This window comes from Neopsephotus bourkii, unplaced genomic scaffold (genome assembly GCF_033783945.1).
Source record: "Neopsephotus bourkii isolate Nb327-2 ecotype Australia unplaced genomic scaffold, CSIRO-AGI_Nbou_v1 NB_663, whole genome shotgun sequence".
Lineage (NCBI taxonomy): Eukaryota > Metazoa > Chordata > Aves > Psittaciformes > Psittacidae > Neopsephotus > Neopsephotus bourkii.
Genome location: NW_026901162.1, coordinates 2,075,069 through 2,099,225, shown reverse-complemented (window position 1 = coordinate 2,099,225; position 24,157 = coordinate 2,075,069). Strand labels below are relative to the sequence as shown.

Below are 24,157 nucleotides of genomic sequence, written 5' to 3'. Positions count from 1 at the left end.
AAAATTTCATGTATTTGTTTTTTTTCATGCCCAGAAGCATAAGTTGAGATCTGTTTTGTTAAGGATCTCTTTAAAACAACTCATACCCTAGACCCACTCCCTCCTCTGGCATGGTTCCCCACAAATGCTTATGCACACGTCTGCTTCCATAAATTGTGGATCTGGCCCTGGTGTTTTAAAATATAAATTTTAATTGTGGAGCAATTAGAATATCTGTCTTATCTGGGGAGATCCTAAGTCCTTGGGTTTTATATGTTTTCAGCCCCTACAGATTCTTTGTTATTCATGCCCCAGTAAAAGGGAAGGGGCCTTAGTGGCTGTGTTTGCAATAAGGAGAAAGCAGTGTTTGCAATAAGGAGATTCTAGTGTTTTTATTTTAGTAAAAAACAAAACAAACAAAACCACTAAAATGTGATTATAACTTGGTTGGCAATGACACTGCCAAAGGGCGCTGGAGAAAAAGGACTCTGGTGACTTTCAAGACTTAAAGTTGTGGAGGGCATTCACAAGTCTGCCTGCTTTTCTCTCAGGAGGATATAGCACCCTCATAGGGACTCCTTCACAGTGTCCTCCGCAGCCATGACGAAGCATGCCTGACATACTGGGCAGTACTACTGCACTAGCCTTGAGGAAACCAGTTGTTAAAGAGAAGACAAGCATACAAATGTTCTAAGTATGACTGCTACAAAAACGACTGCCATCTACCTCAGATGTTTGTCATGCAAAGTGGTTAAGAAGTTCAATCTTTATTTTCTGTCAGTGTCCTGAATGTCTTTCTACCATTACATATGGGATCCATAGGGGAGTATGTTAGGCATCTGCGTTGCCTGCCCATGGTGCCTCAACTCCCTTAGAGAATAATTTAATCTCTGTTCTCCCTTATTCACGTGCTGCCATTCAGGCTTTCCCTGAGTACTTTGTCAATGCAGAGTAAGTGCAGAGCGGGATTTGGTTCTTTCACTTCAATTTTTACGGTTTGTTCTTATATAAATACATTTCAAGGAGTTTTACAAAAGCTGCATAATTCAAGACAGCTTTTGGCAGGATGAAAAGAACTGAAAAGAGGGCAGAAAAGATCCTTTCACTCTGATTTCAAAACGAAGGAGTAAAAAGTGTCCCAGACATCTGAGATGGGAAGGTCGAGAAAAGACTTCTTAGCAGCCCTCTATCTACGTAAACGGTGACAGAAATGAGCAAGTATGAAATGCTGTGAAAAGCCACAGTCGCTCCAGCCTGTCCTGTTTAGGATCTCAGAGGCTGAAAAAACCCATCAGGTTTTAAACCTAGAGCTTGTTGGGAATTTTTGCTTGGGCTGACTTGTCAGACAAGAAAGAATACTCTGCAAAGCCAACACTGGAAAGCACTGATTTTGTTTAAAAAAATAATAATTAAAAAAGACAACTTCTGTTTGGGAAATTCTAGTTGAAAATTTCATTTGAGGTTATTTGTTTAGCTGGTTAGGAGTTATTTAAACTCACTTGGAAAATGTAATTACAAGTCACTGTAAGAAAATAGTAAGGATTCCACGTTGTTGCTTAAATGTAGCTATGCCCTGTTGTCTGCAATATGCTGCTGTATCTCACCTGGTTTCCAGCTGCTGCCCCAGACAGGCACTGGTCTGCGATAGCCCTGTGTCTCATCTGTCAGCCCTTTGTGGATGTCTTTGATACTTTACAACACACCATCCTCCTTGGAGGCTGCAGCTGACCCAGGCCATTTCTTCCTTGACACCTTTTTGAGGCTGAAAACTGAAACTCAATTCACTAGTGTACATTCTGTGAAAGCCAGAGGTGGAAGGCAGAGAAATCTGGCATCCGTCTGGTTGTTCTGTCTGGTTTCCCATTTACCTGCTGTGCTGACCGCCCAGTCTTGGTTTGGGAGCCCTGTGTAACTAGCACTAGCTCTGCCATAAGACCTACAGAATAAGCTTTACATATATTTCACAAGCTCTGGATGGAAAATTCAGAGAAAAAGCAGACAGATACCTGGACAGAGTCCCAGATCTTTGGAAGGGAGCAAAGGTGAAAGATTTCTGCAAGTTTTTTCTACTCGGGAAGAGATAAGGTTGGGTATTGTATCCAGTGTACATGTCTTTTTTACAAATGTTCTTGCATTAAGTATAACTATCCATAATATAAACTCTAAATAACCTGCCACTTGGTATGAATCTATAGGTAAGTAAAATTAGAAATGGTTCAAATGAAGTCTGCCAGAACCAAAAGTTTCCTTCTTTCTTTTTTTTTCTTGTAATGGAAAGTAGAAAATTACACTCCTGGACTTTTAACTTCTTCCATCTAACTTTCAGTTTGATCATGGGGCATTCAGGTGAGTGAAGATACAGAAGATTCATTGTAAAAGGTCCAATAGCCCATTACAATTTCAAATATGTGTGATGAAGATCTACACAGGAAAATTAACCACTTCCTTCAACTATTTAAGAAAATTATAATCTTGCCTATGTGAACCAGATAAAAACATGCATATGTATTTTGCAGCCCCGTTACCACATCTAATAGAACCTGATTCTTTTTAGGCACATTGCCTTCATAGAATCAGAATAATAATGAGACATTGTGTTTTGTCTAAATTTCCCCACTAAGGGACTCAATGCTCTTTGGTCAGGGACATACCTTAACTGTGGCAGCTTAGTTGAATTACATTTTTTAAATACTTACCTGACCAAAAAAACTTACATTAAATTAACACAGCAGCAAAAACGGTATTAAATTTGGGTTAATTTTCGTATTATAATAATGGGATGTTAATTTATAATGACATTAAAAAGGAAATCACCTACAGCAAGCACCAGGAAGTTGTCAGTAATTGAGATTTATTTTTTTTTTTTTCCATTTCATTGTGAGGTGCTTTCAGGGTCAGATGTAGCTCAGATCTGGGTGGGGGCCAACAGTCTAGCTACACAAATACTCCCATGTCATGCTGTTCGTCTAACGAGTGTTAGTGACAACAGGACAGCCGTATCTTCACTCTTCCTTGTAAGCACATGCCTGACTTCTGCCATCAAACAGTTCAATAGTTTTGGGCTTGGTTTTTTGGTTGGTTTTCTTGTTAATTTTTTTTCTGGGGGGGGAGGGGTGTTGTATTCATGTGTCTTCAATTTGTGACACACTTGATTGTCACACATTTGATTGAAAAATGCTGTGTGAAAACAGGTAAAGTTAGATATGGGCAAGGGCTTGCATGCATTTCCATGCATCTATGCTGGCAAACCACAGGTTCTTTCCTGAAGACTCAGCCACACTGAACTTTACAGTAGTCCATGAGAATACTTGCAAGATAAGACCATGCACCAAGAGAAATTAGCTTTGTATTTGTGGCCTTTGCAAAAGAGCTGCAGCCTTAATTTTTACCTTTGGAAAAAAACACAAAACCTGATCTTCAATATTACACAGCAAATCTCCCAGGAAACTCCCATCCGAATTATGCAAACTATCAAGTTTATGGCTATGGCTGTTAAACTGAGTTGCTGTCTAATTGTATTCATGCTTCAGCTTGAGCTGTAGGAAAGGGACTGAGCCATATTATAATTGGATTAAAAATATAGTATGCCCCATGTAGAGACCCTGGTCCTCTCCCAGGACTAGATGACAGAGGGATTTGGATTGAAGCGAATAGGCTGTCATCACTTCTTCCTGTACTGAAAAACTAACTGCGAATATAAAACTTTTCTCCAAGGCTGACCCTCTTTTTGCCTCGCATTTTCATCCTGGATTCTTCCAGCCATTTGTAAAAGATACAGATTTCCTTCTTTCTTTTCAGATTAGGTAGTTGTGAGACCCTGCAATTCAGGGTCTGTCTTTTCTGGCGCTCCCCCACCGTAGGCTGGTCAACCTCCATAGCCCTATCTGTAGTCACCAGCATTGTCCTAGCTGTAGGGTCTGTGATGCACCCCCAGCGATGACACCAAGCCAACACCAAGAAAAGCTGGGGTTCACTTGAAAAGCACCCTAGGCTAAAGGGAAGTCAGGGCATCATCTGAAAGTTGGAACAGATATAATTTTTCCAGTTACTCTCAATATGGACCCCATTACAAGGTCTAGCTGGATTAATAGTGCCCATTTAGCAGGCACTACCTGGCTTTCATCTACACTGCATGGGACAAGTCTCATCCTGAGCAAACTGCATCCATAGCGCCTTGGCTCAAGATCTCCTGCAAGCAGCATTTGGTATGCCTTGTACTCAGGTGTCATAGTTTTTCTGTGTAACCTTTTCAGCTCAAAGTTTCTAGAAGAGTGCAGGCCAAGGCTACAACCCACTAGAGTTATGTTCTTACAGCAGGACTGTGAGATCCATGGTTCATGCCCTGTACTGAGACATAAAAGCATATGGAGGAGTTTGAGGATGGAAACCCTGCTGGAAGAGCATTAAGGAATAGTGTAAGATGGAGAGCAGCAAAGCTGGTGCAGCCTTGGATAAAACAATGCTTGGGCACTGTCTTGGACAGCTGACTGGAGAGGGAGAAAAAAAACCAGTAAGCGGACAATAGAAGGTTCAGTATTGGAGCCTGAAGCTCACTACTGGTCCTCCTTTCCTTAGCACCTGAATAGAAATATTCAGAGATAGCATTGTACAGCTTGTGTCTGCTGCCTGCCTTTAACATCTGCAGGCAAGGAGAGTCACACTGGGCCAAATGTTCCACACCACTGCTAAATTGAAGTTATGTTGCTGTACACATGAAGATATGAATAGAGCTTACGGTGCCGGCTACGTCCCCTGTGCTGCCCTCCCCACTCAGAGCAGTTCTCCATCAGCAGGAGCAAGGGTAGAGTGGGACACTGTAAATTTAGTACTTCCATCTGCCTGAAACTGTAATTGCAAGTAGCAGCAGTGAGTTGCCAACAGGATCCCACCAGTCCATGTTCCCCGTGCCACATTCAGGCCTGTGCCCACCTTCATGCTGCTAAGGCTCCCACTTCCCCAAGATGTGCCTGCCATGAGTCCAGACCCCCTCTTTCTGGCACAAGGGCTCAGCAGCAAGTGTGATATAACCCACATGTATTTGGCTGAGCACCTGATTAGCTGTTGGTGGTTTTGGTTTTCACCTTTGGTAAGGGCAGTGCTAGGGTCAGAGGGATGGGCATGACAGAATTCAGGAGCTTAATGTGTATATATATGGAGCTATAATCTTCCTTGAACCCATTTCTGTGGGTTCAAGCAAACACAGCATTTGTGCACTCTCTGCCAACAGCATCATTTTTCTACTGTCTTCCATTTCTTTCACACATGGCTTTCTGAAAGGGCTGAATAAAATGAATTATATTACAGTTTTATTAAATAACTTTGGTTTATGTTAGTGTATGCCTCAGGACTGCCAGCATATGTCCCATTTCTGGGTATTTTTAAGCTGAAGTGGTGAGGCCTTATAAAACACACGTGGCAAACCATCAGAGTTGGCAGAAGAGATGTCTTCCTGTGAAAAATGGTGACACTGAGTGCTATCAAAACCAGCCTAAAACCACTTTCAGAAGGATTTTACCTTTTTTTTTTTTTTAAGGTTTTAAAGAAACCTTTCCCATTTAAATGTTCTCTGATTCTGTAAATTAGCAATGTTATTCATCTTAGCCTGTCACAGACAGAAAAAAATGTACATATGAGTTTAATCCCTTTGTTGGTTTATAACCTTAGAATTCGGGCAGGAGAGTCACAAATCCATGTAGACATCCCCGAGTGCTGACTTTTGCGTTTGGATTTCTGATTTAGTTGAAAAATATAAAAAACTTGCATAGCCAGACAGCTCCCTATTGACTACACATCTGTATGGGCTCAAGAGCATTGTATGCTCTGCAAAGATCTGGAATAAATTGTGCTCAGTGAGTTGGCCCCTTGTATGCTTTTTTCAAACTGCAGACTTGGATGAACTCATGTACCATGGGAGCATCAATGGCAAAACAATATCTCCTTGGTCAAATCTAGCGGGAGCTGCCATCATAAATGTGGAAGATGGGTAGAGGCAGAAATAAATAACTTTAGGGAGGTGGAACTGTACTTACAGACCAATATTAGTGACTGCAAGCTACAGGCATTAGTTTTGCATTTTGAAAACTCTACAATAACTCTGAAGATGAGTATTTTCTATGGTTGGGGTTCACCTACCTGATGTATGCCATCTAGAAAAGAGGTACTTGGCCTAAGACATCCATCTAGAAACATCACTTATAGGGAGCTTCATGGCAGTTTGACAATGGAATACTGTTGTTACCCTGTGAGGTTGCTTCTTTTTCCTTTAACAAAAGGGAAGGTATAGAGGATTCCATTTAGATTGGTCACCTTGAGTTTCATCCTGCTAAAATTAGGACTCTCCTACTGAATGTGTACTCAGTAGACCCATTACCCGGTCCACATGCATAAACAGCAAGCAAGTACACAATCCTAACAGCAGATTTATTAGTTTTTGTTGATGCAACTTCATCCACACCCTATCCTGAAGGGCTGACTCAGCCTCTTTGTTAGATGAACAATCCATCTTATTCACCTGACCCAATCTTGTTTCTTTAACAGCAAGATGTTTGTGAGCCATTTTTCTCCTGTGAACGTAAACAGCTCTCGGTTTGCTATCACTAACTCCTAACCAATGTGAAAGTTGGTTTTCTTTCATGACTGGGATTCTGCAAGAGCGGGTAAAAACTGCACACAGTTTTATGAATCCTGCTGTTCACCCAGCCTAATTTTTGGCTTTGCTTCAATCTCTTTCTCTTCCTGTTTTCCCAAGAATGTTCCCCTTTGGAAGCCAGCTTCGTTAATGCAAAGTTCAAAATTACCCAGAGACTCCCTCCCACCTTCCTAGCCAGTTCACATCCTCACTAGGAGCCTTGCAGGTCTGTCCCCACCAAGCTGGGCTCCTTTCCAGGCCTCTCCGGTCGGAGCTGGTTCCTCCTCTTGCCACCTGACATCCTGTGTGCAGCATAAGCTCAAGTCCCTCAGCTCTTTTAAGCTCGATTTCCTCTCTGAACTCCTTGCAGAATTTAGGTGACCCATAATGCTTCCCAGAAGGTCCAATTATGAGTCACTTGCTCTTAACACATGAACCATCCTTCAGCACATCTGCAAAGTGAACTGCAGCTAGCACAGGTGAGACAGAGACTGTAGCAACTCCCTTCCATGCCAAATAATGTGTATTTAGGCTTTCAGAAAAAACACAAACCATTCTCCTGTCCGTGCTTCTAAAGACACAGGACTATATTTATGTGTGGGGTTTAATAAACAAATAACTAGTCCTACTTATCCCTGGCTAATATTAATATTGCTGCTGTTAGGTTAGCTGTGGTAGCAGCCTGATCAACATTATAAAACAGCAGAAGTATCTCTAAAGAAAAATAATCCCCAATCTCCCATGGAATCATAGAATCACTTGTTCCTGCCTCACAGCTTCCCTCCCTGTGTGAGCACAGGAGCCTGCATGCCTGCATATCTGCAAAACAAGCTTCTCTGGGGAGGGAATCCAAAACAATCTTGTTTTATTGCTGGGTAAGCTTAAACCCAGATCGGTTTCTCACTCCAGTTCTCTGCACAACTGCAAAGGAGGAGATAGGGAGAGATGGGGATGGTGTGTTTCAGCACCAATGCCACTTTATAGTGACTTTCAGCGTCCATTGAACTGTAGCTTCAATTAGTTTACCTAACATTGCCCCTAAGGAAATGCAAATTTTATCTTTCAGAGACAGAAAGACACAGAAAACTGGGGAAAAAAAAATAAAAACATAAAAAAATAATGCCCTTCTACGGTGGAAACTGTTCTGAGACCGAAACTGTCACTTCAGGTAATTACATTTGCTTCAATTCCTGTCAGATTTTACTCCCCAGATTTTACATGGAGCTCTGAGTGGTTTTGGAATTTTTTAAAAAGAAGCTTTTGTCACTTATAAACCATCAGAACAGTTAGTACGTAAAAAAGTGTATACAGAATCTGAAATAGTTAATGCAGAATGATAAAGCTGTACTTCACTCATCCAAGAAAAATACCAGCCCTTTCTTTACTCCAACATCAACATGTTTACCACTGTGCTGGAGGGAAGACAACACCCTAGGTATACTCTTAAGAATAAAGTTATTTTGACCTGCAGGAATTTTCATTGCTTTTGCTCTCATAAATACGGTACAGATGTGGATATTAGGAAAAAGCATTTGAGAAGCCATAAAACTACTAATCATTTTATCATTTACTCATAGTATCTATTTGATTACCCTGTCTTAGCTACAGCAGCACATTAGTCAGTTGTGCTCAGCACTGACACATTGCAGATGAATCAATCTGTGCACTGCTCCTGTGGTGCTCTAAAGCTGATAAAACTCAGCAGCTTTTATTTTCACTGGCTTATGCAGTGCATAGTGGGTGTTCTGGTCACTTTATAAATATCACCTTTACACTCCCAAATGCTTATAAGCACGTTTATTCCTATCAGAGTATCTCCACTTAGGTGCAATGTGTATTTAGTTGGTGTTATGTAAAAGGTTCGTTCTCAGGGCAGAATGTCTCCCCAGAATGACATGTATAAGAGAGAAAACATTTTGTATTTGTCCTAGGAACATACACCTAAGTCTGGTCAAGTGTTCACCACAGGAAGAGCCACACTGGTGGAAGAAGCTGCAGCACCCAACTGTTGTGCCTGGCACTTGGCTGCGGAGTCCTGACCCCAGAGCTGAGCCAGCAGAACCGGCCACGTGGGCTGTCTCCATTGCCCTGATGCTAAGCGAACCATACTAATTCAGTTGTTCATCATTTGATAAGTGAAATGGCCTGACTGCTTTCAGGACAAGGGACAACCCCAGCTGGCCCTCTGTGGGGACACTAACCTGTAGCAGGACAATGGGAAGAAGCCAGAAAGGAGCAGTAGGAAAAATATGATAGAGGGCTGCGAAATGCTGGCTGCCTTGGAGAAGGATTGACTGTCACTCGTCCATTTCAGTACACGATCTATGGGCTCTAAGGGAGTCAGGTTGAAAACAAACGTTAGGAAGTGATTTTTCAGGCAGCGAGTAGGCATGGACTTTGTTGCCAGAAGACAGTCTGGCTTCATGGATGTAAAGGGAGGGTGGACAAGCACCTAGAGAGGGACCCACTATGGGACACTAAATGTAAAATATCACAGGCACAAAAATGCCTCTAGTTGAAAAGGGTCAGAGGCTGCAAAAACAGTTTACAGCTTACTTGCCTATTCTCATTCATCAACAGGCATCCTCCCACTATAGTCAGTTTTCTTTTTCCCCAGGGAAGACCATGAATGTGTCCCTCCTTTGCCACAGTTCAGGCAGAGGAGTTGCCTGTTTTGATGACAAGTGCGAGGTGAGTACACCCAAAATGCTGGGTGTGAGCTTCCTTCAGGGAAAACACTGGGGAAGAAGAAGAGGAAAGGAGGGGAGAAGATGTAATTAGGACAACCTAATCAAGTTCAAATTAGATCATTCTAGGAACATATGTAGCACTTTTTCTGGACTTGCAGTCTCTCCTGAACCTGAGCATTCCCTAAGATCCTGCTCCACCAGGGCCATCCCACTAGCTCTGTAACGTGTAAACAGCAACATCAGCAACAACAGCAGTGCAGAACCCAGCCTTTCCTGGTGAACCCCACTATCACCAGCTGGGGACAAAGGCTTATGGACTCACAGACACTCAGGCTTGTTAAAATTTGCTGTCAGGTTTGATTAGGCTTTAGAGTTAACTGCTTTGAGATTTTAGTCTCTCTTTCCCCCTCACAGTCCAGACACTCAAATGCAGCAAGATCATCTCAAATCTGCATTACTGAACACTCCAGCACTATGTCAGCAAGACCTCACCGTCTTGATGCCATCAGTGGGTGCCAACTCAAACAAGAAGGGAGCATGGTGCAGATGGGGGAAATGGACTTCTCCTCCTGCACAGATGGAGATGGAGTTGCACATGGCACCAGCCCGGCAGCCCCTCCTTACTGAGAGCCACAGAGCCGGCACAGCAGACTGCTGCAGGTGCAGAAAAGCCACGGAGCTCCAGTCTCCCCGCAGATTTCCTCTATTCCTTCCACAGTCACAATATTTTAATTGATATTTCTTGTGAGAATTCAACAGGTGCAACATAAATCCCATGGATTGTGCTGAATCTCACAAAATTTTGACTTTCATTTTTGAAGTGTGGGGAGAGAGGAATTTTCTTGCTCTTTGGGTTTTTAGCCTTGAGCTACGTGAGACAGAAAAAATGCTGTATTTTCTCAAAGTGCTGCCAGATTAAAATAAGCAGCTATTCATCTTTCCCTTTTTTTTTTTTTTTTTTCCCCTGAAAGGATGGTTAACTCATTCAGAAAAACTCACTGACTGTAAAAGTACATTCAATTATAACAAAAGTAGGGTAAGGATGAACTCTGCTTTTTCTTACACATCCTGGATTGGGGGGCAGAAGCTTCTGTATCCGTTCTGCCCCTTCAGACACACTTGGCAAAGCAAATGGGATAGCAGCAGTGTCAGGAAGAGAACCTATGGATTTATGGATACACACTAGAACCCTGTTAAAAACAGTTAACAGACCCATTCTGCCATGGTTTAAGTTATTAGGTGAGAGTCACTAGCTCTAGCAAAGGTAGGTGTCACAACATATGATCTTTTTAGCATGAAGTCATGATGTATCTCCTCTTAGAATCATAGAATAGTTAGGGTTGGAAAGGACCTTAAGATCGTCTAGTTCCAACCCCCCCTGCCATGGGCAGGGACACCTCACTCTAAACCATATCACCCAAGGCTTCATCCAACCTGGCCTTTAACACTGCCAGGGATGGAGCATTCACAGCCTCCCTGGGCAACCCATTCCAGTGCCTCACCACCCTAACAGAAAAGAATTTCTTCTTTATATCCAATCTAAACTTCCCCTGTTTAAGTTTTAACCCATTACCCCTTGTCCTATCACTACAGTTCCTAATGAAGAGTCCATCCCCAGCATCCCTATAGGCCCCCTTCAGATACTGGAAGGCTGCTATGAGGTCTCCACACAGCCTTCTCTTCTCCAGGCTGAACAGACCCAACTTTCTCAGCCTATCTTCATATGGGAGTTACTCCAGTCCCCTGATCATCTTCGTGGCCCTCCTCTGGACTTGTTCCAACAGTTGCATGTCCTTTTTATATTGTGGACACCAGAACTGCATACAACACTCCAAGAGAGGTCGCACGAGAGTAGAGTAGAGGGGCAGGATCACCTCCTTCGACCTGCTGGTCACTCTCTTTTTGATGCAGCCCAGGTTATGGTTGGCTTTCTGGGCTGCAAGCGCACACTGAAGCCAGCTCATGTTCATTTTCTCATCGACCAACACCCCCAAGTCCTTCTCTGCAGGGCTGCTCTGAATCTCTTCTCTGCCCAACCTGTAGCTGTGCCTGGGATTGCTCTGGCCCAGGTGTAGGACCTTGCACTTGGCATGGTTAAACTTCATGGGGTTGGCATCAGCCCACCTCACAGATCCTCTCCTACAGTGGGCCTAAGGTCTTCATTCTCACAGTCCCTGCATCTGCCTTCCAACATTTGGGTGGTGCGGTCAGAGCCTTTGCCAGTGAAGACCTAGGCAAAGAAGTCATTCAGAACCTCAGCCTTCTCCAAATCCTGTGTAGCTAGTTCTCCCAATAGCTTCCAGAGGGGGCCTACATTGTCCCTAGTCTGTGTTTTATTCGCTACATACCTATGGAATCCCTTCCTGTTATCCTTAACACCCCTAGCCAAGTTTAATTCTAACTGGGCCTTAACTTTCCTAACCTGGTCCCTAGCTTCCTGGGCAACATCCCTGTACTCTTCCCAGGCTGCCTGTCCTTGGTTCCACCTCTTATAAGCCTCTTTTTTTCATTTGAATTCTCCTCAGCAGCTCCTTATCTATCCAAGGAGGTCTCCTGGCCCTCATGCTGCACTTCCTTCTATTTGGGATGCAACACTCCTGAGCTTGTAGCAGGTGATCCTTCTTTTACTCTTTACTTGACCAGTGACTCAATATCTTCAGGGCTACTCATGGTACACACACAAACAATGAGCTGATAGGGAGACAGATGTTGGAAATAAAAACAGACTTCCACTTCTCATTTTTGCAATTGTCCATGGATAACATTTTTCTAAGAAAATTCCTGATAAAAGTTTGTTAGTGGTTTTGCAGGTTTGTATGTTTTTGCATAGAAGAATTTTTATAAAATGTTAATCCACCCCAAAACTTCAGACCACCTACGAAGACCGTATTTCTAGCATTTAAAAAGTGAGCAAGCTGATAAACTGCAAATCTGTATGTTCTCCACATTCCTGTACCCACTTCTCTGCAATTTTAAGTCATTTGCCATCTGGTTTGAGTGTCTAGCATGGGTCTTGCACTGATGCCAGGTTACTCTGGTCATCTGCTATGGGAAGAACATTCTGCTGATGGATATCCATGAACTGATGGATTAGGTTTACACCTTTGTGGTAAAAAAAAAGCTCTTTTCTTTCCATTTCAGTGCTAGTGCTCAGCATCACAAGACCAGCAACAATAAAACTGCTGGTAGTAGTAATATAATATTAAAATTGCTACTAATAGCAAAGAAAGAGCTTTACTGAGAACATGCTGAAGATCTTCAAACCCTATAATATTAATAATTTCACTTAGCACAGTGAGAGATGTGACTTTTAAAGAAGAAATAACAAACTAGGTAGAAGAAGAATTATATGTACCAAAGGGGAAGAAATGGTGGTATGTTTTGTTTTTGTCGTGGTTTAAACTCAGCCAGACAGCTCGTTCACTTACTCTCCCCACTTCCTCCCTCTTTCTTTCCTCCAAACCCCCCCCGCACCTGCCCTTCCCTGCTCCTGGAGGGATGGGAGGAGAATCGAAAGAATGTAACTCCCACGGGTTGAGATAAGAACAGTACAATAACTAATGTATAACTCAAATCACTACTGCTACCACCAATGATAATAATGATAAGAGAAAATAACAAGGGAAGAGAATACGATACCACCCACCGGAACGAGGCCGACCCAGAAGAACTTGTGCCCTTCCAGGTAACACCCAGTTACCTCCCCAGGCATGACATGCTGTGGTATGGAATACCTCTTTGGCTAGCCTGGGTCAGGTGTCCTGTCTCTGCTTTCTCCTGGCTTCCCCTCCTCCCTGGCAGAGCATGAGACTCACAAAGTCCTTGGTCAGACCAAACATCTGAGCAGCAACTAAAAACATCGGTGTTATCAGCGCTGTTCCCAGGCTGAAAGTCAAAAGCACAGCACTACACCAGCTACCAAGGAGAAAAACTGACTGCTAGTGCTGAACCCAGGATAGATTTTCTACAGAAAATCTGAATTTTGTCACTGAGAATGAAAATTTGGAGTTTCACTAGATTTTTGTAAATTAAAATCTAAAGCAAGCCAAAACACAAAATGTGGGTCAACACAAGCAAAACACTTATCTTACTCTTCTTTGGTGTCTTTTCTCTGTACCTTGACTTAAAAGCAAACTGGAAAACATTGCACTAAAAAAAATCAAACTTTAAAATTTGCGCCTGAGTTTTTGAATGCATTATTCTGTCCTTCTAAACATTTTTTCCTGTTTTTTAAACAAAAAATTATGAAAATGGACATTCTCCAATAGTGTATGCTCATGAATCCAGATTTTTTGACAAAGACAATTTGGGGAAAATTTGTGCTTGATTCCATGTCCTCTTTGCCTTCCTTTGAAAGCCTGAAGAACTTTAATACCCAGCTCTTTTACTGTACAGGTCTGAAAACACAGTACCGTTGGAGTCAGCATTATCTTAATTTCCAACAGTGGCAGAGTGAGAAACTTGCCCCAGGTTAAATATGACACCAGCCTTGGAACTGAAAGGAGAGGTTCCTCCTTCTAGTCTGAGCTTAGTACTCTTTTGTCTTTGCTGTGTGGCCAAGAAACAGGTCTTTGAGTTGATGGTTTATCTCTAGCAGTGAGAAGGGATTGATACATTTGATTTTGGAAGAGATTGCAAAGATAAATCCCTGCTTTGAGGAGCAGGAGAAAGACCATCATTTCTCCACAGGGACTTGCTGTGAGATGTTCTGCCTAACAACTGAGGCAATGTAGAGGGGTCCAAAGAGAGCGGGACCAGGCACGTGTCTCCTCATTTCCCCCTAAAAACGCAGATTTATCTATATTTATAAAGAACACAATGGTGAGAGAACACTACCTAAAGTTTAACTAAGGAGCAAATGGAAAGTTTAGTTCAAAGTCTCTCAAGGAAAAATAGTGAGCAGAATTACGGTAGAAACAGCTGCTATATGGATAAGGCAAAATACTTGACAAGGAAAACATCTCTGAGAAGAAAGCACAAGGGTAGAGCTATTATAGCTTCTGAGGACTTTTCCCTCAGACTTCTTATTTTATAACATATTTCTAAAACACAACACCCACAACTGTTTTTCTTCATCTATCAAAGCATTAAATTGCCAGTCCTTTGACCTAACTTAAATGAAGGAAGTAGCAATGTTAGGTTTAATTAAAAACAGCAAATATTTGTACAGCTGTCCCTGGTTTCACAGCACAGAAATAGGTTTAGCATCAAATCTTACAGTCTTAAATCCTTTGGGAACCATATTCAAAAACATATAGGATCCTTCTGGCTGACTTGCCAAAGCCAGAAATGCCTTTTTTTGGAGTTATTTCAGGTGGGGCTCATTCAGCCTTCCCGTTTCCAACACACTGTTTTCCTAGTTGAGATTTTTTTTACTTCTTTTCATGCTCCAAATACAGTACTATCAGCTTGGCAGGTCTAGATGCATTTGATGCATTTTGGAGTTGTGAATAATAATAATAATAATACTAGTAATAAACCTGAGGGTAGGCTGAGAAGTTTTGACTTAGCAGTAGCCATAGCTTTTTGGTGGAAATCCTGATGGCCAGACCTGGCTGGGTGTTTCCAGGGGGCCTCTGCCTCTTGGTGTTGGTGTCACTGGGAGGCACCTGGCATGGGATGCAGGAGCATCAACCAGATCTGCACCAGACACCCCTGGAAACAGGAGGAGTCTGGAATAAAATGTTTCACTCCTGGCCATTGCTCTCCTTTTAAATTACACATTGAAACATGTTGTAAACTCCTTCAGCACTGAGCTGCATAAGGCAGCCTCCAGAGGGCTGACTCCATGCGCACCCCACTCTCTTGAATGGTCAAGCCTGCTCCCAGCAGGGATCATGGGAGGATTTACGCTGGTTGGTGCAAAAGGCGTGGCAGCCCCAAGCTCTGCACTCACCCACCCATCCGAGCAGAGCCAGCACTGGTGGGGTGGAGAAGCAGGTCGGGCGGACGGCCACCCAACAGGGGTCAGAGATAAGAAGGAAGAGGGAGGGAAGGAGCCAGTCCAGGTTTTAAAAGCTGCACCCAAGTCTGGAGTGGGAAGGGAGGTGGGAAGGCTGATGGCCAGGCCATCTGCTCTGCTTGTGTCCATCAGGCACCAGGCAGAGGCCCTCTGCACTCTCCAGGATGCTGCAGCACCCCATTCTCCCCACAGTCCCCCACAACCTTCCCACACCCAAACCTTCAGTGCCAGCAGGTCTGGCACATATTGGCACATCCCAAGAGCAGTGATGGAGTTGTCAGAGCCTGGTGGGGCTCAGCAGCTGGAGGAAGAGAGAAAAGCTCCAGGGAAAAGCCCTAAGGAAGAAGGGAGTGGCGACCTAACTCCTCTCAGGCCAGGTGAGCCCAGGCCAGAGAGGCTGGCCTGGCCAAGGCTGGCAAGGTGTGAGACGCTTCGAGAGAAGGCTCTGCGCAGCAAGATGTCCCGAATAGTAGAAGTGACTTCCCGGCTTGTACAAGTAGAGCAGTCTCTCCTGCTCCCTCTCCTAGAGCAGCATCCTCTTCCTCTCCACCCAAAAGTAAGTAAGAGAGAGACAGAATTTCACTTGTCTTGGGCTTTGGGCAGAAGGGCAGTGGCCTGCATCCCGTAACTGCCTGTGCTGGGTCTTGGGGTGCAGACTGGAAGAGTTTCATCTGCATTAATTTTCAGTTAAGTAATTTAAGCCTACAGCGTACAAACCAGAAAGCTACTGACAGTTCAGTGTAGTTGCATCACAGGGGTTCAGGGGATAAAAACACTTTCTGGCACAGTGAAGACTTACTGACATGCTGACTAGCCTGGAAAGATTATTTAGAGCTTTTTCAGAAGCCAATTTTATATGCCTAAATTTCTATAAATGCACAGAAAGTTTTAAACTGTAAAGCCCTTCTCCAGTTCTGAAAGAGCCAAAAACCAAAAAGAGATTCAAAGATGATTGGTAACTTGCAAGTGAAACATGATTGATCTGCAGAGCCCATGGCTGTTCCAGGTTGGCACACATATATCCAGCATATGAGACACAATGAACATACAGCTGAAAAAATCCTCAATTTTCTGAAAAATACAGTGGCTATGCATATTAACCCAGGAGTAGGTCTGAGAAAAAGTCTAAATACTTGGTAATTCATAGATTTAGTTGTTGGAGTCCAAATATGTCTTGTTCCAAGTCAGTTTATTTTGACATTGCCCAAGAAGTCTTTACCTGTTATGATGAGACAAGTTTTGGGTGTATACTATGTATAACAAGATGGCAGTTCTTACTCAAGGTGCATGACACAAAATCCCCATTATCATAGTAGACACCTAGCTGAGCTGGAAAACTGGGCTAGCTGAGCTGAAAAACTGCTCTTTCACCTTTATGCCAAACTTCCCACCATAGACCAGCACAAGGTGGGGTGTACTGAAGCAGCAAAGATGTAAACACTTAAAGTCTCATCTGGTGATAGATATTTGTGAACAAAATCTTGCTGTGACTTCTGGTGTCTTAGTATCTTGGTGATGAATTTGAGATATTGCAGGATACTGTTTTCACATGTGCTAGATCAATGTGCTGAGTCCAGCTGGCTTTGTGACGTTTTTCGCAACTTGTTAAAAATCAAATCCAAACTATTTCAAGTCAAGATAAAACTCAGTCACCAAGATTCAGAAGCAACCTTTAAATATTTGGGTCCAAAATATGTTCAGTCCCCAGGAATATTCATCTAAGAGTCCACTAGGAATAAATACACCTAGATATGGAAAGGGCAGTCCTGGAAGCTGTGCGTGACTTAAAAAGAGTGTGTTAAAAATCAAATTAGATTGTTAGACATTATTCTTCAAAAATGAGAGTGACAGGGTGGACTTCTGCAATGCTAATTTTCCAGTAAGACTTCTTCACTGCACTTAATTTTAAGTAAACAAAGCTAATGACTTTTCTTTTTTTTTTGGACAAACAAATGCAGGCTTGATGAAATACAACCACCTCAGAGAAATTCTACTTTCTTCCTCTTCTTTCCCAGAACTACTCTTAATATCTACTTTTAGGAAAGCGCATGTTTAGATACCACTGGGAATACAGTTTACTTTGGATTCTGATTTTCCTATTCTACTTGAACTAAGTTAGGTCCTTTTTTCACTAAAAAGCCATTATCATGACTGGCTGAGCTCTGGGACTTTCCCCACTTCCCTTCTACAATGAGGTTACATAAATTCTGCGCTGGGTTTCCTCAGACCCTGCATCATGAATAACCAACCCCTTTAATTGTGAGTAGTTTCACTGCTGAAGATTTTATTTTGAAGTAAATTGGATTCCAATGGGTACATTTGTATTATAACCTGTCCATAAATTCAGATGAACAAGCCCATAAAAATAAGCTTCAAGCCAATGAGTTGGCTAAAATCCCTTCAGAATGGCAGCCTTTGGTAGGATGTCCTTATACTCACTGTTTTTGAGGGAAAGCTCTGGGTTTATGACTCAGAGACACTTACTGATTCTAGTAGTCAGAGCTTGATACTTCTAATTTATTGCTACGGTTATGTCTCTTTCAGCTCCTTCTTGACAATCTTGACCTTCCTGTTTTGCATTTGTTATGTTGTTGTTCTTTTTTTCCCTTTTATTGGCTTATGGTATCGGCATTGGTTTATCAGCTGAACTAGTTGAAAAGTTCACTCCATAAAATGGTCCCAAAAGTGTCAGACAGTTTTGAAGACAAAATAGATTCCAGGAATGAAAAGGACAACACTGAAATAGCCCATCCCCTGTAGGTACCAGGAACAACACTTTCTTCTGAGCCCCAGTGCCCGTTAGACAGGGCTAGTCCTCAGCTATTACAAGGTAGGTGTTAATTTTTGATGAAAACTGATACCCTTTCAAGAATTTGGAGCAAATCCTTTGTTAATGACATCAGGTGCCTTGTTACTGATTTTGCATGCAGTACAACTACAAAGAGACTGCTAGCCAGTGAGTCTGTGTAAAGATGGAGAAGGGTGAGGGATCTCTTTCTCCCAGGTGACCGCATTGCCCCACTGCCTAACCATCAGTTTCCTGGCATTGCACCAACAAGTAAACTCCTCTCATCTTCTGCCTCCACAAAGACTCCCTGTGATAATGTCCACATTTTCCCTCCTCCATAATTACACTGCCAAGGCGAACAGAACAGTCTTTTTTTTTTTTTTTTCTTAAGAGATTCTGTATTTTAAGCAGCAATATGAGTGGATTTGAAAAGGAAAAATACAAGGTATAAGAGCTTCCCAAAATAGCAGCATGTGGCTTGCCCTGGCTGTGCTCAGGTGCAGCTATGCATTACTCCAGCTTTCTGATAACATCCTGCCTCCTGTGCTGAGTTACTGAGGGGTCATGAGGACGGTACTAAATCAGAAATGTGTAGTGGATTGGACTGGGCCAATCTCGACAGCAGCCAGCGGGGAATGGAATATAAATCATGCTAACAAGTTAAAATAGCCATCCCATTTGCAAAACAGTCATGGTATTTTCCTTAAGGGGGAAAAGAAAATAGTGTCCTTGGAAAGTGCCAGATTGGCAGGGTGGGATAATAAAAAAACTTCTGACTGTGCAAGTTTCTCCTGCCCGTGTGTATGGTGCCTCTGATCTGCCTGGTGTGGAAGAAGAAGGTTGGGGTGGCAGCTCAGCTTTCGTAGCTGCAAAGAGCAGCATCAGCAGACCTACATATTCACCTGTAATCCTCTTGCCCTGGATCTCCTGTCAGGGTGAAACAGCTCAGCTGCTGTGAAATCAGCCCAGTGGCACTTCGTTTGTACCAAGAGTGAGTCACATCACCAGGATTCAAGTGATGGCATGAAGGTAGCCCTGCCCTTTTTCCCACAGGCAGGCAGGGGGATGTTGCATTGCCTCTGCTAAGTCTGCTCACAGTGGTGCCAGCCACAGCCTTTGTTTTCATGATATATTGAGACACATCCCTAGGGAAAAAAAACCACCCAGAAATCTCAAGCTCATTGCAGGCCAAACAACAGTACAGCACTGGGCACCGCTGAACGGGCACAGGTGAACTGAAGACCTGGTGATGTCCTGTTCCTTAGTAGGAGAGCAGCAATGGCTGGCGGAACCAGGCACCTCTACCAGCTGCTCAGCACAACATAAGCCCAGGGCTCTTCACCCAGGGCATTTGCACATTTTGGGAGAGGAGTATGGAATGGGTGGCTGTTGCTAGATGACATTTCTAATGGTTGTTAATAAGCTTGTTTTCTGGATGCTGATTTCCTGACACAAATCAGAGATGGGTTCTCAGTACCTATGTGACTTGTTCTTCTTCATGTGCAAGATCTTAAGACCGGTTCATAAATGATGGCTCAAGGATGGTGGAAGCAAGATAAATTGCTTTCATCAGAATTCACATAAAACAGCAGTGGAGTCCCTGCTTACCACCATGGATTGAACAAATGTGCCAGCCTGAACGTTTTTCATTTTGCAGCCACTGATATTATGAAGTTGTTCCTGGACCTAATAACTTTGAATGTTCATTTTTCTTAAGTAATTAATGTGAAGAGTGATCCTGGAAAAAATTACCTCAGCCTCCATAAAGTTATTTGCAAGCTCTAAGCATCATACTCACTTCTGTGGATATTTTTTGAAATACTGACAAATGGACAATTTGAGGTTCTTCAAGAGAGGAATTGCTTTTGAGATCTTTTTGGAAGCTTGGAGGAAATATGCTTGGGCAGTTCCATTTTATTAATATGATAGTGGTGCACTCCACATTCATGGGCACCTGCTATGTTAGAAAGAGGCTTTGCAGCAGTAAACCACAGAATGAACTACAGTAGGGCCTTGGAGGATTATTTTGAGGTTTTTCCCACAGAAATAATAACTTTAGGAGAAATTATTAGACATGCCACTGTTCTTGATGGTATATATCTTAGTATATACCTTCCAAATGCAACTGTTTTAGAAAACAGCAGGTGAGACATGGATACAGACTTGAGGTGGATCTTATCTGACCCATGGAGGTTTCCCAAAGGCTGAGCTGCTCAAGGCATGTTCCCTTTAGGGTCTCTAGAAAGAAAGAGGCACTCCAGATTCAGTTCACCCTGTAACAGCCATCTAAGATGGGTCAGAGAAACCTTTCTTTCACTGACCACAGGTAGAGCCTCTGGGAAAAAGCTCTGGGTTAGACTTTCATGTGGCCAAGGAATGCCACAGAAATCATTTTCTAAAATGACCACTTTATTCCTCCAGAAGCTGAGCTATCCTGAGAATTTATATACTGGAAAAACATAAAATAGGTCAGTGGGGGTGGAGGCGCTGAGTTACCAGGAATCGATATTAGGAGCTCTGGCACTCCAGGCCTGACTCCCGGATTTGGTCCGCTGATCATGGAGAGCATCCAGCACCTGGACCAGGACACCACCACTGCCACTCTGCCTTCAGTGGAAATTCTGTCTACCAAGGCGCATGGAGATTAAGGAAAAATGTTGAGGGTTGGCAGCAGGCCGGGGTCCAAAGTCAAGCATGCTGAAGAAAAAGGCAGCTGTCTGTAAAAGGCAGCTGTAGGAATCTTTGATGGGTCGGGTTGGCATCTCTGAGTAAAATAAAAGGTGGAAGCAAATAGTTTGTATCTACTCTAAGGAAACCTTTATAAAAGTGACCTCTTCATAAATGCAAAGCAACTTGGTGGATAATAACAATTTTATGTTAAGGTTCAAAAATAAAAGCTGGGTCATCAGAAACATCCTGAAACTTCAGACTACCACTGAGTGACAACTGCATGAAACAGACCCAGGGCAGTGGAAAATTTTAAGCCATAAATTAGAGTGCCTTGAAACTAACAGGCCATGCTGGTTTATATTTTTGGGGAGGTTCTTTATTAACTCATCTGTTTAAACATATGGATCTTGACAAAGGAAAGCTGCAGGGAGGATCCTACTCCTGTCCTGCAATTGAAAACACTTAAAATCAAATCACTGCAAATATTCCTGTTACCTTCTCTTAAATGGGAAAGTACTGCAGGAACAGTTGCTCTTTATCAGTTCAGCTCACAAGGGCCCTATTTCCTGAAGTTAAAATGGAAAAAATTCTGGTCTGAAACTTTTTCTTTTCCTTCAGTTAGTTACTGCACACTTGTACTGAAAGGAGACAGATAAGTCAAGTTTTTGTTCTCTGTCATGTATCCTGAAGTTCCCATGTGCTGGACACCTGCAAAAGCTAGCAAAGCTAGCTTGTTTACTTAGTGCAATTTATTTGACCTTTTAATATATTTGAGTAAGGATTTTATACCTAAGGCAACTTTACAGAACAGATTTGAAAGGTGACCTTCAAAGGAAACATCAAAATCTTTCTGAAAAGGGAAACTTTGGAATTATATGTGAAAAAGGCTGCTTTTCAGCTAACCTCCTGACTCAGGACTCACTGGCTTTTTGGCACAGGAGTGTACCAGAGCAGTGAGTTCACCTTGCCCACAGCAAACCCACAACTGCTATCATACAATACCTAAAGGCCCAAGAATGGTACTGGATGGCTAGTTTCAGTATTTCCATAATGAATGCCTTTTATTTGCTAGCTGGGGCACTCATGCACCACTGCTTTTGATGTTAACCCATATTTTAAACCTTCAACTGCCAATCCTTTGTTCTGTTCCCATTATGAAGCTGTGATTGTCTTGGTGAAATGGAGTTCTTCTTATTGGTTTCTTTGTTGTTTTTAATAACAAAGGTTAAACCGACAATAAGTCTGAACCTTCATGCTTTTAAGGATAACATTAAAACTCAATTTCCTCTCAGCTAAAAGCACAGGCTGCTACTAACTAAAAGAGTAAATACAACAAGTGAAGGAGGTAAGAGGAGCCAAAATCTGGTGTATACCACAAGGTACAAGAGAAGGTTCCCCCGTCCCCTGCAGCTTGTCCTGGAGTGTTCGTTTCTCGTGAGACCTCATGAAGGCACAGGCTGACAGAGGCTGCATTTGAAAATAAATTTTAGGATGACAGTGGTTGATCCTGCTGATTAGAAAGATCCTCAGGTTGTCAATCCAAGCACTGAGATGTTCCTTGCTTTGTGCTGACACAGCCATTTCTTAGAGAAAACCAGGCTGGGGAGCCATTACAAGTTAAAGTTCTGCTTCCGCCATCTGCTTCCACGCCTCTCTTAGGTTACCCCTGCAATATATGATGTTGGTTTGACTGCATTTGCCCTTGGAGAGAATTTCCATAGTGCAGACAGGTGTTAAAGCACCACTTCTTGTTCAGCAATCCATGCTATATCTGAAGGACTGGGAAGACTTCACAACGTATTACAGTATGTGGCCAGCAGAGCTGTCAAAGTTACCTGCCTCACTTGTGATCCCAGTCACATCACAGATGAGGGACACTGCATGGAAGTGATGCTTCTGCAAGGGTTGCTTCGCAAAGTCACCTTGGGAGCCATCGGGAGCTCTCCCTAGACATCTGGATGTAGCATTTCCCTGATGTGATACCCTTCCCTGTCAGGGAAGAGGGAGTTTAATTGCTTGAGAACAGCTACAAAAGGCCTCTCTGGTAGAAACAGAATAATAAAAAACAAACATTAATTGCTGATGCTTGTGGAATAAAGTGCCTCTTTAAAGTGAGTAGGTGAAATTGCAACTCAAAGCTAACTGCCAAGACAGCTTGCAGTGGTATTTAATGGTTACACTACATGTATCTCAAAACTGAAGATGTTTCCCACTAAATCAGAGATGGACAGTTACGATTAAGAAGTTTCTGCTTAAAAAAAAAAATCTAAAAAACTAGAAATCTTGGGGAGCATTATTTTTAACTCACTTCTTTTTGCTTTTGCTTTTAGGATAGCATTGAATTTCGAAACATCTGTACACGTATGGTTTTACAAAGAGAGGGACAACAATTTGACAGAGACTTACGTGAAGCCCACCAGTGTTTGAAGACCATTATTGAGAAACTCATTTGTTCACTGGCAGCTTTTGCTTCAGATTCTTGCATCCCAGTCCTGTCTGCTCTGAGACAAATCCAGCAAGATCTTCTGGCAATATGAAACAGCAGGCTGCTTGGCTAAGGAAGGAGCAAGGCCTATGAGCTGTAATGGTCCTATAAAAATAATAGATAGCGTGAAAGGTGAATCGTGGAGATTTTACTGTAGCAAGAGTTCCTGCTGACTTTACATCAAGGAAGACTTCCCAATGGAAATGGTGTTCCTGCAAAGTCCTGAATAGCCTTCTCATACCAAACTCATACCAAAGTCATGTTAATCATAGCTGGGAACTTCTCCAGAAGTTGCTCTGGAGAAACAGGAATTAATTCTTCAATAATAAGGTCTCAAAATGAATACAGAAAAGTGGAGGCTGAGAAGACAACCGTCAGAAATCTACTTTTTCATCACAGTCCAATAAAATGTGTTTTCAAGTAATTCATTATGGAGTGGACACGAGAGAGAGACAAAGAAAATATGGTGTTCAAGTATAGACTCTTGTGAGAAGGTGTACAGCCTGGTTATACTGCGAATGAGGACAGCCTGCTAAATCCTAACTACATCTTACCATAATAAGCCAAGAAACCAGTGGAAAGGTGAAGGTGCAGTATCTTCTGTTCAGAGAAGCAAAAAAAAAGTAAAAAAGAAGAAAAATATGTGGGACCAGTGGGATCAATCACTTGAAACCAATAAAAGGCCTTGGTGGATGATCCAGCGGAGGTGAATGGAAAGCAAAGCAAAAGAGGCATTAACACTGTGAAGCAAAGGTATTTATAAACTGAGGTGAAACATTTGTAAAGACTGCTTTGCAGAGCTTTCTCAGCCCCTGTGACTGTGCAGCAGACGGCATAAAACTCCACTCCCCTACTGCCAAATCAGGAGGGTTTATGAAGTCACTTACTTCTGTCAAACAGCTGCAGCTGTAATGCTGAGAAGAGGCATTCTCCCCCTCTTTCTGCAATAAGATTT

The 24,157-nt window shown here is 42.6% G+C and overlaps 1 protein-coding gene across 1 annotated transcript; it reads left to right on the top strand.

The window, feature by feature from the left end:
• The first annotated feature begins 14,827 nt into the window (after positions 1–14,827).
• On the top strand, positions 14,828–23,930 carry DLEU7 (deleted in lymphocytic leukemia 7). Its single transcript, XM_061353056.1, has 2 exons — positions 14,828–15,815; positions 23,048–23,930. The coding sequence occupies exons 1-2, from the start codon at positions 15,135–15,137 to the stop codon at positions 23,252–23,254; spliced, it is 888 nt and encodes a 295-aa protein (XP_061209040.1). The 5' UTR covers positions 14,828–15,134; the 3' UTR covers positions 23,255–23,930.
• The last annotated feature ends 227 nt before the right edge of the window (positions 23,931–24,157 follow it).